General features: G+C 42.3%; 1 protein-coding gene across 3 annotated transcripts in view; it reads left to right on the top strand.

Moving 5' to 3' along the window:
• The window catches only part of DCAF12 (DDB1 and CUL4 associated factor 12), a 34,254-nt gene extending 17,238 nt beyond the window's left edge, over window positions 1-17,016 (top strand). For 2 of the 3 annotated variants that reach the window (XM_037035717.1, XM_037035716.1), the window contains 7 exons: window positions 1,025-1,231; window positions 2,291-2,351; window positions 7,467-7,660; window positions 8,656-8,721; window positions 11,257-11,419; window positions 14,029-14,207; window positions 14,942-17,016. In XM_037035717.1, coding sequence (XP_036891612.1) covers window positions 1,025-1,231; window positions 2,291-2,351; window positions 7,467-7,660; window positions 8,656-8,721; window positions 11,257-11,419; window positions 14,029-14,207; window positions 14,942-15,100 — 1,029 coding nt within the window. In that variant the 3' untranslated portion in view covers window positions 15,101-17,016. Of the gene's footprint in view, window positions 1-1,024; window positions 1,232-2,290; window positions 2,352-7,466; window positions 7,661-8,655; window positions 8,722-11,256; window positions 11,420-14,028; window positions 14,208-14,324; window positions 14,405-14,941 lie in introns of all 3 variants that reach the window. The other variant, XR_005064952.1, reaches the window with a different exon arrangement.
• Window positions 17,017-17,826: the final 810 nt, after the last annotated feature.

The raw sequence follows: 17,826 nt of genomic DNA, 5'->3' as shown, positions 1-17,826 counted from the left end.
CCTACTGGGGACCTGGCTTGCAACCCAGGCATGTGCCCCAGCTGGGAATCAAACCAGTGACCCTTTGGTTCGAAGGCCAGCACTCAGTCCACTGAGCCACACCAGCCAGGGCCCAGGGCTCCTTTTTATATTTTAAGTTTCTCCTTTCACAAATCTGTGCAAGCAGTGGGTTACTTTATACAATGATTGGACGTGATTTGGCTTTGCCACAAAATTGCTGGTAGGATTTTAAATCAACTGCCTAGACTAAAAGATAAATAAAGGCAGAAATTATTTCTCTTATTCATACTCACATCCCTAGTTGGTGCTGAATGAAGGAGTGAATCATTAAATCACATAAAAGTGTTGAATAGTAGACTCTGAAATGCTCTTTCTCTAAGACTTTTTTTGTAAAATATTTCTCTGAGTTGAATCTTGAAGAGTGAAAGGGGTTAGATTGGTAAAGAAGTGGAGAAGAGTATTTCAGACAGAAGCAGCAGCGTGAGCGAAGGCATGGAGGCGTAGAACAGAATGGTGTATGTGGCTAGAAATAAGCAGTGCGATATTAACTCTTACCTTGTCATATGTCTCAGGTCACTCCAGCAAACGTAATAACATTTATAGGTATGTTTAATAGTGGTTGTGATGTGTTCTGGGAATTGTGTTTTGTTTGTCAGTGTCTATGCATGTATAGATAAGAATTTGATATCTAAAATATGCCTAAACTGGCAGAAAACTTGTAGTCAGTTTATTTAGGTCCATAGTCCAATGCAAGTTATCTTTTAAGCTGTCTTTGAATCCTAAGCAAAATTTACTGCTTCCTAATCTGTGTTCATGTAGCATATTGTACTAATCTGTTATATTTTCTTATTTTCATGTTTCATTTGACTAGTAGCCCTGCCTATGCCTTTAATAATTCCCAGTATCTAGCATGTAGTAAGCATTAGTTAAATGTTTGGTGGATAATGAAGTGAATGGATGTTTGTACTCAGGGTCAGCCACAATAAGGAGAAGGTGTTTAGTTTATGTCCCTTTTTTCTTACAGCTCTTTGTAGTGGATGTCCAGACAAGCCAGATTACCAAGATTCCCATTCTGAAGGACCGGGACCCTGGAGGTATAACCCAGCAGGGCTGTGGTATCCATGCCATCGAGCTGAATCCTTCTAGAACACTGCTAGCCACTGGAGGAGACAACCCCAACAGTCTTGCCATCTACCGGCTGCCTACACTAGATCCTGTGTGTGTAGGAGATGTAAGTTTCCCCAATAATTGAGATTAGAGATAGCCTTGTTTTTCAGTAGAGTTGGGTAAGTTACATGGGCCCTCCTCCCACAAGCCCTCTGGGAAGGGATAGTTTCCTCTAGATTTCTGCTGATTCTGGGGGCATGGGGCTGAGGCATGGGGGTGGAGAGATTTCAGAAATGGGGACTGGAGAGTCCCCAAAAAATACGGAGAGTATTTTTTGATGAAGGGGCAAGCAGCGTACCTCAAGGGCCAGCAGAAGAGGGTTAGTGTTTGAGTCCAGTTTCTCCTACTGCCCATAGTCAGAAAGCAGTGTTTATTAAGTCATTTGTTGAGTAACTCTGTGAGTTAATTGAGCCTTCTGTGGCCAGGCATTATTTTATACACGTGGAGCTCAGCAGTGGATAAAACAGATAAAGCCTCTGTCCTCTTGAAGCCTGCATTCTAGTAAAGGGAGGCAACATCTAAGCTATGTAAACCAATAAATGCCCAGCAGTATGTCAGAGTTGATAGGTGCCTAGGAGACAAGTAATGGCAGACTAAAGCAGTAGAAAGTGTGTAGAAAATGCTATTTCAGATGATAACCCCACTGATAGAATGACATGTGAGCAGGGAGACTCAAAGGAAATGAGGGTGCAAACTGTGTTGGTGTCTGGAAGAAGTTCCAGACAGAAGGAACGGCAAAGAGGTCAGTTATGGCTGTTATTCCAGGAAGCAAGGGAGAGAGTGTATGGTGAGGCTGGAGGGATTAGAGGTGGGTGATTGTATGTAGAAGCCCCAAATAAGACGTCCACAGATAGAAGTCCGGTGATATGTGTCTATCAGACACACTTATTTTTCCATATGAATGCCAGTTTCACTCTAGTTTTGTACTCCTTAAGACAGAAGTTAAAGTGGGATCATGCCCTGTGGGTTCAAATAGCCAGAGATTGGCATTGTAATTTTAACAGAGGTAGTTTTAGCCAGACTTGTATGCTTTTTGAGAGTGTGCATTGTAATCCTTATTTTACTAATTTCCTTTTTTTCTCTCTCTCTCTTTCTCTGTATCTGTCATTCCTTCACCTCCAAGGATGGGCACAAGGATTGGATCTTTTCTATTGCTTGGATCAGTGACACTATGGCTGTGTCTGGTAAAATTGCCTCTGGGTGGGGAGTTTTGGTGGGGCGGGGAGGGGGAGAAGCTAGGAGTTCAAAAGGGATAGTAGTGTGAATGAAAATAGCCCAGTAAACAGACAACCAGGAGTCAGGAGATCTTGTTTCTAATATTGGCTCTTTCTCTGATTTACCATGTGACCTTGGATAAGACATTTCCCCTCTGTATTCCTGATCTAGAAAATGGAGGTACTGGCATGCTTCATTTATTATTCATACTCTGCTTTGTCATCCCCCCCCCCAAAAAAAAGCATGTGTGATGGTATATTAGCCTAACATCTTTGTGGGCTTCATTTAAATAATGGTTGTTAACATGTTTTGGAAAAGTTGATTGCTTTATAAAGTATTAGGAGAAATTATCATTTTCTGTACAACTAAGTATATAACATTAAGTTTTTTATTGATAAAAACCATACATTATTTTTTTCCCAGTGGTACAATAGTCAGAAAAAAATATATGGGAATGAGTCTAGAGAAGATAACCTAGAAACATATAAATGCTTTCTGGATACCCACAGTAGCCTAGGAGGTAGGCTCAGAGTGCAAACCATTTTTGCTGGGTACTCATGTGTAAAAATATAACCCCCCCCCCATTCCAGATTCCCAAGTAAAAATAATTTTATTGCTAAAGTGCTTCACATGTGTTATCTTCTATAATTTTCTGAATAGTGCCAGAGGGTTTGCATTATCAGCCGCATTTCATAAATGAGAGAATTTAGATTCTGAGAGGTTATTGCTATAAGTTGCTGTGAACCTCACAGATTGTGAGAGATGGAGTCAAAATCTGAATCCAGGTCTGATTTCAAAGCCCATACTTAGAACTCTTAAAGCTAGGGGAACATAAGTATTTCTCCTTTGGATTTTTTAGAAAATATTTTATTTATTTATTTTTAGAGGAAAAGGGAAGGGAGAAGGAGAAGGTGAGAAAGAAACATCAGTTGGTGGCCCTTCACATGCCCCCCTAGCTAGGTACCTGGCCCATAACCCAGGCACCTGCCCTAACTGGGAATCAAACCAACGACCCCTTGGTTTGCAGGCTGGTGCTCAATCCACTGAGCCACACCAGCCAGGGCTCTTCTTTGGATTCTTTGTGAGGCAGTAGAAAGGAGCCAAGAGGAAAAATGAATCTGATGAGCAAGTATGTACTCAGCAATGGTTAAGAAGTTTTTGATTCCCTTTTATTTGTCTCCCCAAGCAATGAGAGGGCAGAGGCTGTAATGTCACATCTGTAGAGACTATATGTCAATACCCTGCACTAAATTTGGTTGTTGGGAGCCAGAATTGTTTTTATTTGAGATCCTCCCATCTCTTCTTTCAGATACCCTGCTAGTGTCCTATGTTTTCAAGCTGATAACTCCCAAGTGTACATTTCCTGAACTAAAACAGCAGGTTTTAAGAACCCTGCGTCTGATATTAGAGACCTGAATTTGAATCCTTCCACTTACTAGCACCAAATTTTGATCAAGTTACTTAGCTTTTTGAGAGACTTGTGTTTCCTCATTTGTAACATGGATAAAGATAATAATATTTTACCGGGTCACTGAGAAGGTTAAATGAGATAATGCATAGTGGCCACCATATTGAAAATGCTCAGTATTTACAAACCAATGCTGATGTTCAGACTTGTTAATGAGCATCAACCTCTGAACATTCTACCTCAAAATCTGTATATTTAATCTCATCATCGCCCTTTCAAAACTTCCCTCCACCACATTGACATGTATTAGTGAGTGCTCCCTCCTTACCCAGCAGCACAGACAGAGAACTAAGACTCATCTTAGGCTCTTTAGTCTCCTTAGAATAATACTGAGCCATGTTGATACTATTTTCTAAAGTATCTCTGTCCATCAATTTCTTTTTTATCTTCTCCATTTGAGTCCTCATGTATCTCTAGAGTTACTGATGTATCCTATGAGGTCCGTCTGGGAAAAGTCCAGCCATTGTTAACATAATGAAAACACTTTACACAACATGGACATAACCTGGCAGCCAAGGAGAGGGGACTGGGATGTGCCTGCATGAACAATGACAACTTGACTGTACTAGTTGGGGGGCGGGGGGGTAGTAAATGCTGTTGAGTGTGGCCATTGCATTCAAAATGACTGAGCGAGTAGAGGAATAAATTTGCATCAAATTTTGCAGTAAGTTTGAATTTAAACATTCCTCCATGGAAACTATTCAGATGATTCAGAAGGCTTTTGGGAGTGATGCAGTGAGTGCAGCACAAATAAAAGTGGCACAAATGTTTCAAAGATGGTTGAGAATCTGTTGAAAGTGATCCACATTCTGGAAGGCCTGAAACAAGCAGAACACCTGAGAATGTTGAACTCTGTGTGGGCTGCAGTCAACAAAGATTAGTGATTGACAGTGTGGGAACTAGAAGCTGATCTGGGGTTCCAAAAACTGTGTCCAAGGTTTTTTTGTTGTTGTTGTTTTAGATTTTATTTATTTATCTTTAGATGGGAAGGGAAGGAGAGAGGGAGAGAAATATCAATGTATGGTTGCCTCTCATGTGTCCCCTGCTGGGAACTGGCCTGCAACCCAGGCATGTGCCCTGACTGGGAATTGAAACTCGATCCTTTGGTTCCCAGGCCCACGCTCAATCCACTGAACTATGCCAGCCAGGGCTGTATCCATGGTTTTGACACAGGTTTTTGGCATGAAACATGTTATGGGAAAATTTGTTCTGTGGCTTCTGCTGCAGTTGCTAATGACTTGAGTCAAACTGCTAGCAATAAACCAGATTTCCTCAAGAAGGTCATAACTGGAGATGAATTGTGGGTCTATGGCTATGACCCGGAAATGAAGGCCCAGATATCCCAATGAAAGTTGCATGGTTCCCCATGCCTGAAGAAGGCATGGCAACATCACAGCAATATGAAGACCATGTTAACTGTGTGTTTTGATTGTGAAGGTGCCTGCTTTGAAGGGGACTGAGGCATCGTTGTCCTTTGTAGAGTGTTTCTTGTATCTTGAATCTTCTTCAATAAGTATCTTTTTCATATTGCATGGATGGATACTTTCTGGACATACTTTGTATATTTTCTTTCTTTTAATTTTGTCTCCTCGAATTTAATCTTCATGTTGCTACCAAATTCTTTAATTTTTTTTCTTACTGCAAAAATAATGCATATAAGAATTTTTTAATCCTCACATGAGGATATATTTATTGATTTTAGAGAGAGGGTGGAAGGGGAAAAGAGAGATTCCTGTATGCATCCCAACTGGGGATCAAATCTGCAACCCAGGTATGTGCCCTAGCTGGGAATTGAACCCGCCACCTTTTGGTGTATGGAATGATGCTCTGACCAACTCAGCCACTCAGCCAGGGCAAGACATTTTAAAAATACAGATAAAGAAAAAGAAATAAGAATTACCCACATTATCTCCACCCAGAGATAATCACTGTTAACATTTTTAAATGTATCTTGCTAATCTTTTTTTTTAGTAGATATTTTTAGTTGGTTAAAATGGGGGGTCATATAGAGATGGACATAGGGGTAGATGTATGGCATATCAAGTATAAAAAATGATAGAATATAAGTATACAAATTGTAAAATTCAACATTTCAGGATACTTGAAGTTTTTCAGGAAAACTTGTGCAGTTTTATTTTTTTAATTTTCACAATAAACCCTGTGTAGTTCTCCAGCTGTTCCCTGGCCTTTTCTAGATTTCATACATGATGAACCCTCTGCTTTGAATTCCTGCCCGCAATCCTTATGATGCAAACAAATTGGATAGTTCTGCCATTTAGATAAAGCATTCAGGAGATTTAAATGTAGAAAGGGCACCTGGTTTCAAAGGAGAGTTGACAAATTACTGGAAAGGAATTTTAAAACTATGATTTTTTTAATGGTGCTTGATATTCTGTTTTATAACTATGCCATAGTTATATTGTTGGAAATATAAATTGTTCTAAATAGACATCTTTGTATATGGGTCTTACAATGGAGCATTATTCCTAGATGGCAACACAGGCTTCTGTGTCTTGCTGCAGATTTCTTGGTTGTACTCAGTTACCACCAGCAATGTATGTAAGGCTCAATTTAAAGAAAAATGTTCTTAGTTTTTTAAGTTCTTCATTACTGTTTGCTAAGGAAAACTGTCTTCTTAAGCATTTAGCTTATATAGAATAGTCATTCTTAATAGATTTGTGGTCCCTCTGGGTCCATGGAAAGCCTTCAAGAAGCCCATGAATCTCTTTGAAGTAAATGTATAATGTGGTATTTTTGTGTATTTTTCTAGAGAGATTCCTAAGTCTCTTGAATGGCTACGAGACTCAGAAAAGGTTAAGTACCAACTGATGTAAAGTGGAGATTCACAAACCCTGCTGCCCAGTAGAAGTCACCTGTGTGTGCATGTCCAAGTGATCTAAGCATTTGGCTTGGAAAATTACTGAGCTTTATCAAAATCTTCTGTGAAAAATCAAGTTATGCTTAAAGGATATACATAGCCCTGACTGGTATGGCTCAGTGGACTTAAGCACTGGCCTGAGAACCAAAAGGTCTCTGGTTCAATTCTGGTGAGAGCATATGCCTGGGTTGCAAGTCAGGTCCCTGGTTGTAGGCAGCTGATCAATGTATCTCTCTCATGCAGTGATGTTTCTCTCCCTCTCTCCCTTCCCCTCTCTCTAAAAGTAAGTAAGTAAATAAATAAATAAAGTTTTGGGTTTTGTTTTTTTTTTCTTACTGGACAAGACATTTTTTATTGATTTTAGAAACACGGGCAGGGAAAGAGAGAAACTTTGATCAGTTGCCTCCTGTATGCATCCTTACTGGGGAATCAAACCTATACCCTAGGTGTATGCCCTGACCAGGTGTTGAACCCACAGACTTTCGGTGTACAGGATGGTGCTCCAACTAACGACCATGCGGCCAGGATTTAAAGGTTATGTTTTAACTAGTACACCTTAGTTGAATCATCCCCTTGGTCTAGCTATCTCTGTTTTTGGGTGGGCAACCTGACCAAGCTTTAGCACATACGAGGATGAGGCACAAAAAAGTAGACTGAAAGAGCCTATTTTTGGCTTCTATGGGACTATCCTTTGGAGAGTTGTGTATGTCTGACATTTGTGGTCTCCTTGACCTACAGGCTCACGTGATGGTTCCATGGGACTTTGGGAGGTGACAGAAGATGTGTTGACCAGAAGTGATTCAAGGCACAGTGTGTCACAGGTCCCTGTGTATGCCCACATCACTCACAAGGCCTTAAAGGACATCCCTAAGGAAGACACAAACCCTGACAACTGCAAGGTCCGTGCTCTGGCCTTCAACAACAAGAACAAGGTATGAGCTTGCCAAAGGTTCCCTGAAGCCTATTACTCTTGTTCCAACTTCTTGGCTTATGTCTTAGTAGAGGCACTTCCCTTTTCCCCTAAGTCATTGCTTGCTGTGTAGCATGGTTCTGAGCCCCCAGAGCACCTCTTGAAGACGAAGGGATGTTGGTGATAAATTAGAAACTCATTCTTTTAAAAACTCAAATTTAAAAAACTCACTCTTTGTATTGAGCTATGCCTTATTTCTCTGGATGGTCCATATTTTTGAGCCAGCCTTTCAGAGTCTCCCCAGGGCCACTCTGATATGACTGTCTCTTATTTGCATATGCCTTTGCAGGAGCTCTATTTTGGGTGTTATTTTCATATATGTCTCTGAGAGTAATCACTTCTTTTCTCTTTGGTATTCAGTTTATTTTTATTTTTCATTGTCTCTTTGAAACACAGCCACCAAATCTTATCTAATCATTGAGTTAGATCTCCTGCGACTGGGGTATTTAGTGTTGAGATGGAGATGTAGAGCCAGAAGATGAAAAAGGCTTCTTCTAAAATCTGAATCAGGCCACAATTTGAAGGGTAGTTCCTTTAGCCTTTTATCTTCCTTCGATAATCATGTCTTAGGGGTGATTTATCTCTCCTAACTTAGACCCTCCACTTATAGAAGCTCTTACACTGAGACTTATAAAACTATCCTTCATGTGTGTGCTTTGTTCCGTCACTGAGGATGTCATGGGAATAATTGCATAGTAAGAGCTCTTTGAACCATGTCGTTGCTAGCAAATGGACTGACTTCTTGGATTCTCTCAAGAAGCAGTGTGAATTTAATAAGCTGTCCAGCTGCATTCCATAGGCTTGATAATGAGATGATACTCCCTGGCACCCCTGCTGGAATCATCATGGGATAAGAATGAAGAATGGGAGGACCTGAACCTCAAGGTTTTCCCTGCTTACCATTGTATATTAGTTGCTACAGATTGGAATATAACCCGTTCTTCATTGCTCTTATAGGAATTGGGAGCAGTATCTCTGGATGGCTACTTTCATCTCTGGAAGGCTGAAAATACACTGTCTAAGGTATGATAAACATGACTTAGTAGTTTTACTTAAAAATGCACCTTATGGTTAAAATATTTTAATTGTCCCTGGGCTTTTTCCTTATTCTCTAAAGTGTCAGTGCTGCAAGGGTCTGGGCATGTGATTCCATGGTGCATGAAATCCTGACTCTTTAGATCTGCCCTGGCTGGTGTGGCTCAGTGGATTGTATGCCGGTCTGTGGACTGATTTCCATTCCCCGTCAGGGCATGTGCCTGAGTTGTGGGCCAGGTCCAGTTGGGGGTGTGTGAGAGCCAACTGATCAAGGTTTCTCTTACACACTGATGTTTCTCTCCCTCTCTTCCCTGTCTCTCTAAAACAAATAAATAAATAATTTTCAGAACAGTCTTTGACTGTGGCTGGGTAGTTAAGTTGGTTACAGCATCATCCCAATATGCCATGATTGTGGGTTCAATCCTCAGGTTACATACAAAAAGCAACCAATGAATGCATAAATGAATGGAACAACCAACCTGTCTCTCCCAACATCAGTAAATAAACACCTTTAAAAAAAAGTCTTCCCCTGGTTGGTGTGGCTCAGTGAATTGAGCACCAGCCTGCAAATTGAAAGGTCACCAGTTTGATTCCTGGTCAGGGCACATGCCTGGCTCCAGGCCAGGTCTCCGGTTGGGGGTGTGCAAGAGGCAACTGATTAATGCTTCTCTTGCACGTGGGTATTTCTCTCCCTCTCTTTCTCCCTCCCTTTCCCTCTCTCTAAAAATCTTTTTTAAAACCCAAGTCTTTTTTTTTCATCTTTAACTTTTTTTACAAGATTTTATTTATTTATTTACTTTTAGAGAGGGAGAGAAACATCAATGTGTGGTTGTCTCTCGCATGCCCCCTAGTGGGGACCTGGCCTGCAACCCAGACATGTCCTGACAGGGAATTGAATCAGTGACCCTTTGGTTTGCCAGCTGGCACTCAGTCCACTGAGCCACACCAACCAGGGCAAGAAAAACCCCAAGTCTTTAAAAGAGGTGCACCCTCCTTGGGGCATGCCCACTGAAAATCTCCTTTTCAAGTGAGTTTTCTTTCTCCTAAACTCTAAGGGTCCCCATGGGACTTGTAGCTAGGGGAGCAATGAGTGGTAGCAGCACATCCTGGGCTAAACCCCTGAGCCTGTCTCCAAGGTCCCCTTTTCTCCAACTTCCCAGTGAGCTAAGAGCAGCCCTGCCTTAGCTCACTCCTTTCCCATAATGTTTCTAGACAGCCAAAGCAGCCCTGTGTAGGCTTGCTCCTGTTGCTGCTTCTATGCTAAGCCCTTCCTTGTTATATTGTCTCCAGCTTTAATAAGTGTACTCTCAAAATCAAAGGGAAAAAAGGCGTTAAAAGAGATCAGAGGGGCAACTTCTTTCCCATTGCAAGGGCTTGCCGAGAGGCTCCTGTAACGAACAGTCCCCCAATCCACAATACATTTGAGCATTTGCTTATGGATTTTTGACTCTGCCATGTTGTGAGTGCTGGAAAACCTAAATGTTAGGAACCACCGGCAATTGAAGATCAACTAAACTAAGATAATCATCTCTAAAATAATCATGTAATGAGAATATGGATTTTTTTTTTAGAGAGAGTGGAAGGGAGGGAGAAAGAGAGGGTGAGAAACATCAATGTGTGATTGCCTCTTACATGGTCCCCCACTGGGGACCTGGCCTGCAACCCAGGCATGTGCCCTGACTAGGAATTGAACTGGCAACCCTTTGGTTCGCAGCCCAAGCTCAATCCACTGAGCTACACCAGCCAGGGCGGAATATGGATTTAACTTGTGATATTTACAAGCAGTTTTTGCATAAAGTGAAGCCTACTTGTGGATCATTTGCCCTCTTCTTGTCCTAGAGGCCTTTGCTACTTTTACTTCTGTGATAAACTCTCAAGAGTTATCAGAGTCTTGGGAATTATTTCTTTATGTTACAGTAGCCTTTGAGCCCCTCTTGCTTGGTACCTTACCTGCAGAAGGCACCCACAGAGATTTGGCAGAATGGGAAGGGTCCAGGGTTAAGACTGGTTGGGGTTACTTGGGGTTGAACCATGAGTTGAACCCTGGGGTTGAACACAATACCATGAGTGTGCTTTCTGTAATGGACAAGCCCACACATTTGGGGAGTTGGGCTGAGGATGACCAGAATTGAGTCCCTTTGAAGAGCAGTAAGAAGGGTGGTGGCTCTTCCTGGCAGAGAAAACAGAGTGGTGCCTTGGTTGTAGTGCCCTGGGGTTATCCTGGGAAATAGCCTGCAGGTTTTGGTTTTTCTCTCTGCTTCTGATTATTTAATTCCAGCTTGACCTTTTCCCCTAACCAGCCTATACAGTCTATATCCTTTTTATAGTCACCCTCTCTTTCTCTTATATACCTAGTTGTGGGGCAGTGTGTTATTTCCTTAATTGGGACTTGTCTTTTTTTTCCCTCTGACTTTGTATCCTTGTATGTGAGGGGAAAACCCCAAAGTAGGTGTCTAAGAACAATGCCCTGCTCTGTGCTCTCTGGTAATGCTATGGATGCATCTCTTTTCTCTCTGTTTTCAGCTTCTCTCCACCAAACTGCCATATTGCCGTGAGAATGTGTGCCTGGCCTATGGTAGTGAATGGTCAGTGTATGCTGTGGGCTCCCAAGCTCACGTCTCCTTCTTGGATCCACGGCAGCCATCATACAACATTAAGTCTGTTTGCTCCAGGGAGCGAGGCAGTGGTAAGAGTCCCTGTGTTTTGGGTTTGTTTGTTTTCCGTTATAGTTAAGATGCTCACATTTCAGAACAGAGAGAATAATGTTTATAATGGGAGTAGTAAGGGAAAGAATAAATAGGCTTTGTTGGAATAATACCTGCAATGCACAGTTTTGAAAGGTTTTGTCACTGTTACAGGAGTAGGTTTTATACCTCATAAGGAAATACTGATGCCACAAATGTCATTCTGCAGTTTTTATGTGCCAAGAGACATCTTTATATCCCATACACTTATTTGATACACAAATGCGTTTTCTCTGTGACCCAGCGTGGTTGGGTGATTTGTTTTAAATTCACACTGTGAGAGACAGTGTTTCTTTGGGTCCTTCAGTTCTAGGCTGTTTGCCACCCTCATAACACAATACCAGATGAAGACCTCTTGTAATTCTTCAGTAGTAGTTTTAAGTCAAATACAAGGAAGTCTTTATTAATGTAATGATTTGTAAATGTGCCTGTCACCCTCAGTTTTAATATAGGTTGGAAACATAATGGAGAAGAGCTTAGAGTTACGAATGGTGACTCCAGGGTGAGCCTAGGGGAGGCAAGGAGGTTCAAGGCTCACTTATAGTCTTAGGCCAAAACCATATGGTTTCAATTCCGCCAAGATGGTGGCGTAGGTGGAAACACTGTGCCTTCTCCCACAACCAAGTTTGAATACAACAAAGGTAGTAAACAAAGACGCAGCCAAAGAACAGAAAACTGAACTATACGGAAGTCCAACACCAACGAACCCTTCAACCAGGACCAGTAAGAGGGGCGGAGCCAGCAGTGGAGCAGGGTCGGGCAGAAAGGATCCCCTGACCCAGGTGACCCAGGTGACCCCCGGCGCAGGCAGCCAGGATAGCATTGCAGACCCAGTGAGGGTGCGGGGCAGGCTGAGCGCGGTCACACATATTGCACCCAGATAAACCAGCAGAGGTGTGAGCAGTGAGACGGACCACACAGCCCCCACGGGAGGAGGCAGAGGGGACCGCCACTGATTTCCTTTAATCCCGCCCTCACATACAGTGTCACAACCCAGCGACTGAGTTGCCCCTCCCTGGTGAACACCTAGGGCTCCACTCCTCATACGTAACAGGCACGAACAGTCCAAAATATGGCTCAAGAAGAACTCAAAGCCCCAGAGCCTATAACTCTTAAGCGACCAAGAAATATCAAACTTCTCAGTTGCACAGTTCAAAACACTGGTGATCAGGATGCTCACAGAACTAGTTGATTATAGTCACAAATTAGAGGAACACCTGAAGGCTAAACTAATTGAAATGAAAGGAAATGCACAGGAAACCAATAGTGATGGAAAGGAAACTGGGACTGAAATCAATGGAGTGGACCAGAAGGAAGAACGAAATATCCAACCAGAAAAGAATAAAGAAACAAGAATTCAAAAAAATGAGGAGAGGCTTGGGAACCTCCAGGACATCTTTAAACGTTCCAGCATCCGAATTATAGGGGTACCAGAAGGGGAAGAGGAAGAACAACAAGTGGAAAAGTTATTTGAACAAATAATAAAGGAGAACTTCCCCAATCTGGCAAAGGAAATAGACTTCCAGGAAATCCAGGAAGCTCAGAGAGTCCCAAAGAAGTTGGACCCAAGAAGGAACACACCAAGGCACATCATAATTACATTAGCCAAGATTAAAATGAAGGAGAGAATTCTAGAAGCAGCAAGAGATAAGGGGACAGTCACCTACAAAGGAGTACCCATCAGACTGTCAGTGGATTTCTCAAAAGAGACCTTACAGGCAAGAAGGGGCTGGAAAGAAGTATTCCAAGTCATGAAATCCAAATCCAAGTCAAGCAATCCAAGATTGCTTTATCCAGCAAAGCTTTCATTTAGAATGGAAGGGCAGATAAAGTACTTCTCAGATAAAATCAAATTCCAGGAGTTCATCATCACCGAGCCCTTATTATGTGAAATGTTAAAGGGACTTATATAAGAAAAAGAAAATGAAAAATATGAACAGTGAAAGGACAGCAAACTCACAGTTATCAACAACCACACCTAAAACAAAAGCAAACCAAGAGGACAGCTAGATCAGGAGCAGAACCATAGAAATGAAGATCACATTGAGGGTTAGCAACATGGGAGTGGGAGGAGGAGAAGGTACAGAAAATAGCATAGACAATAGGTAGAAAATAGATAGGGGCGAGGGAAAGAATAGGGAAAGAATAGTAGGGGAAATATAGAATCTAAAGAACCTGAGACATGTGGTCATAAACTAAGGGGGGGGGATGGTGGGGGAGGGGTGAGCAGGGTGAAGGGGAATGAAGAGGGGGAATAGAACAACAACTGTAATGGTATAATCAGTAAAATAAAAAAATTAAATAAAAATAAAAAATTAAAAAAAATCTTGAGCATCACACGTATCTGGCCTTTCTCTGAGATTTATGGGGAGGTTCCCATTAGGTGTATGGATGGCAGTATGTCATCAGGGTTCTGTGGCTTTTGATTGAGATACACCTGTTACAGGAAAGGTACACAGGGCTACCATGTGAACCTGGTAGAGAAATTTGGGCTGGCAGACTGTCAAGTGCATCCTCCCCCTGCTCATTGCCTTTTACTCTTCTCTGTTAGGAATCCGGTCAGTGAGCTTCTATGAGCACATCATTACTGTGGGCACAGGGCAAGGCTCCCTGCTATTCTATGACATCCGATCTCAGAGATTCCTGGAAGAGAGGCTCTCGGCTTGTTACGGGTCCAAGCCCAGGCTAGCAGGGGAGAATCTGAAACTAACTACTGGCAAAGGCTGGCTGGTGAGTAAGCCCCTACCCAGCGTGTTTACTGGACAGTGAAAGAAGAATTGTCTTTGCTGTATTCCCAACCGCTTCCACTCCCACTGACATACCACTACCCATATACTTTTTCACTACTGAGAGGCACTCCTTGGACCAGAGGCACTTTTCACTTGATTTTGCTTCTGTGTTGGCATATCCGTGGGAAAACAGATCCGGTAAGACATGCTAGTTAACCTAGGGTTTCCCCCCAGGTAATAATAGAGCAGGAAGCAGAAGGAACCTCCTGTTGAGGCAGCCAGTGAATTATTAAAGAGGTTGGTTCCAGCTGTCCCGGGAAGACCTTTGGTTTGTATAATAATTCCTCAGTCTGCTTAGTTCCTCCCCGATAGTCAGTTGGAAAAGTGAGAACCCTAGCCCTGGCCGGGTAGCTCACTTGGTTAGAGCATCATCCTAATATGCCAAAGTCGCCTAATATGCCAAGGTCAGTCAGAGCACATACAGGAAGCAATCAATGAATGTATAAATAAGTGGAACAAAAAAATCATTGTTTCTCTCTCTCTCTCTAACATTAATTTTTTTTAAAAAAATGAGGCCTCTATTCACATTAGCATCAATCTGCTGGCATCAGGTTATAGATATAGGACCCTCTTCCCTTAAAAAGACCAGAAAGCATTCCTGTCCCTTCCTTTCCCCTTTCCTGCGCCGTGGCCTAGAGGTGCTAAAAGAGTCTCTCTCTCTCTCTCTCCCCACAGAATCATGATGAAACCTGGAGGAATTACTTTTCGGACATTGATTTCTTCCCCAATGCTGTTTACACCCACTGCTACGACTCATCCGGAACAAAACTCTTTGTGGCAGGGGGTCCTCTCCCTTCAGGGCTCCATGGAAACTATGCTGGGCTCTGGAGTTAATGACAACTAACTCTCTCCCAAAATGCAGAGATTTACACTAACTTCCATCCTCTGTTTCCTTGTTTTTCTTTTGATTTTTTTTTTGCAATTGTGTGAGGCCCTCATATTTTAGTGGGAACACCAGAGTTTGCCTATGGTTTAGGTTCTTGACAAAAAGAAGTTCTATGTAGAAATCTGAAGGTTTTGTTTGTTTTTTACCTTTTTTCCCTTTTGGTAATCAGAATTTTACTATATTTTTTCTTTTTGGCTTCTCAACCAAACGTCTAGTTCCTATTTGTATTTTTTTTTCAAGTGACACACACTTTCCTCTCTTTGATTTCTTTAGGCTGACATAGTTGTTCTCACCCTTACTTCACTCTTGAGAGGTAGGGCTCCTTTACAATTACGTGGTTGCTGTCAAACTTTCTGTGAAAGTTTGGGGGCTGTGTGTGTGTGTGTGTGTGTGAACTTGTGTACCTGTAAGTAGTGTGTGTTACTGAAAGTACCTGGAGTAAGGATTACTTGTAATTAAAATATTTATAAAAGAAACAACTTTGTCCACAGAGTCCAGCTTTGGGACTAATCTTTATCTTGTTTTTTAAAGTCTAATAACACTGATTATGGAAAGTAAAAACAAAGAAAAATCACCAGGAAAACCTTTTGAATTAGGTTATAGACTTCCTGGGGACTCTTGTGCCAGGATTCCAAAGTGATCCATCCCCTACCTGTCTTCCATCTGTGTGTCCCCCAGGTGGAGAACACTTCTCTTTATGTGTCACTTTCACTTCAACTTCCTGTCTACTTAGCCAGTGGCCACTCCCCTAAAACATCAGTCTCCATCCAAATACAGCTCTGGAGGCTACAGAAAGCTTGGTAGAACATGGTAAAGGGGATCCCCACCCCAACCTTCCTTGCCCTCCCCTCAAACAAGACCTGATCTGGTATCTCAGGGGCCTGGAGCTGGGGGCTTCAAGTAAGCTAAGATTAACATTCTCGGTCCCCTCGGCTTTGGGGAGAAACTTCTCCTTTGCCTTTCTTCTAGTCTCTGCAGTGGGTTTTGCTTTTGATTTCTGAATGGGATTTAGTCCAGGAGGGTGGGGAGAGTAGGTGCTTTATCTGTGTGTAGTGTGTGCTTCATGTGTGGATGCTTGTTTTCTTAGTACAGTGGGGCTGGGGTTGAAGCCTCCTCTCACACTCTGTTGGCTCAGCCCTGAGGTGGTGATGTGGTGGCCTGCAGCCGCCAGCATTGTGCATGTTAAAAGCATTGGTGTGATTAGTAATTGTTCTTCCCTTGAACTGTCTAGTCTTGAGGTTTTTAAACTTGCAGGCACTAACTGTGATGTCCAGTTATTCCTTGCTCTTTATGCATCATGTTGCAGATAACAGCTGTTTCCACCAATAATTTTCTCCATCAGAAGCACATAACTCTGCTTCTGTCAACAGCCCATTCTGAGGAAAGGAAAAGTCATATTTATTCCTGCACTCCAGGTTGTAAATTGCTCTCCTAGATATCCCTCTCTTCCAGCTGTAAGTGAGAAGACTGAAGAGTGTCTTGATGATGGGGGATGGTGGGAAGGGAAGTCAGCGAGTGACCATATCTTGGTGGCACAATGCAGACACCACGGGTTTTAGAATTCTCATCTTCTAACATAGAGAAATAGGTGCTATACAGGGAATTAAGCAAAATGCTGGATGCTGTAGATCTTTTGTCTTAATTTTTTTTCTATTAAACTACAGGCTGTAGATTTCTTAGTTCTCACAGAACTCCTATCATTTTAAACCAACTTGTATATTTAAAAAAAATTTAAGTAGGGTGTTTTGTTTTGTACTGTTGCCTGACCCTCCTCTGTGATGGGTAGTGTGTTTGAGTTTTCTTTTCGAATATGTAGCACTTGACATTTTGCCAAGTAAAAAAATAAACATTATTCCAGTACAAAGTGGTTTGAGTGAGTATGTACAGCCAAGAGGCAGAGGGAAAAGGCCCTAAGTAACTGGTTGGGGTGTTAGGATTGCTTAGAGCAGAAGCAAAACACAAGTATTCCCTTAAGGTTAATGGCAGGTGAAGTGTGCCCTGCCTGGTTTGGCTCAGTGGATTGAGTGCCAGCCTGTGGACTGAAGGGTCACCAGTTCCTTTCCCAGTCAGGGCACGTGCCTGAGTTGCTGGCCAGGTCCCCAGCTGGGGACACGTGAGAGGCAATGAATCGATGTTTCTCTTCCTCTCTTCCTTCTTCCTAAAAATAAATAAATATATATATATTTTTTAACCTTTAAAAAAATTTTCAGAAGGCAGGTGAAGTGCAAACACTAAGACCTTCCTGGTCTTGGTCCCCAGCTCTGGCCCAAATAAAGTTACTCTGGGATCCAGTTGGGGGTAGATGTGTCCACTGGAAGTACTGTGGTGCTTGAAAAAAATATATAGACTAAAGAAGAGGGAGGGTGCTAGTCCTTGCTCTGAATTGCCATGAATTTGAGCAACCGGACCAGATCCTCTTAGATAAACCAGGATTGGTGATAGGCCCTGTCTGCTTCAGTGGAGGGTATCCTAAGAATGATATGAAAAGTGGGTACACAGTGCTCTGGTAACAGGGTTTTTGTTTTTTTTAGAAAGAAAAACATCAATTGGTTGCCTCCCGTAGGCATCCCAACCAGGAATCAAACCGTCATCCCTTTGGAGTATGGGATGACACATGGCCAGGGCAGAGATCATTTTTTCAACGTTGCAACCATAGCTGTCCTTTGTAAGAGGA

This window comes from Sturnira hondurensis, unplaced genomic scaffold (genome assembly GCF_014824575.4).
Source record: "Sturnira hondurensis isolate 20B ecotype Veracruz unplaced genomic scaffold, ASM1482457v3 Scaffold0022566, whole genome shotgun sequence".
Lineage (NCBI taxonomy): Eukaryota > Metazoa > Chordata > Mammalia > Chiroptera > Phyllostomidae > Sturnira > Sturnira hondurensis.
Note: the sequence above shows the minus strand (reverse complement) of the source record. Positions and strands in the feature narration are given on the sequence as shown.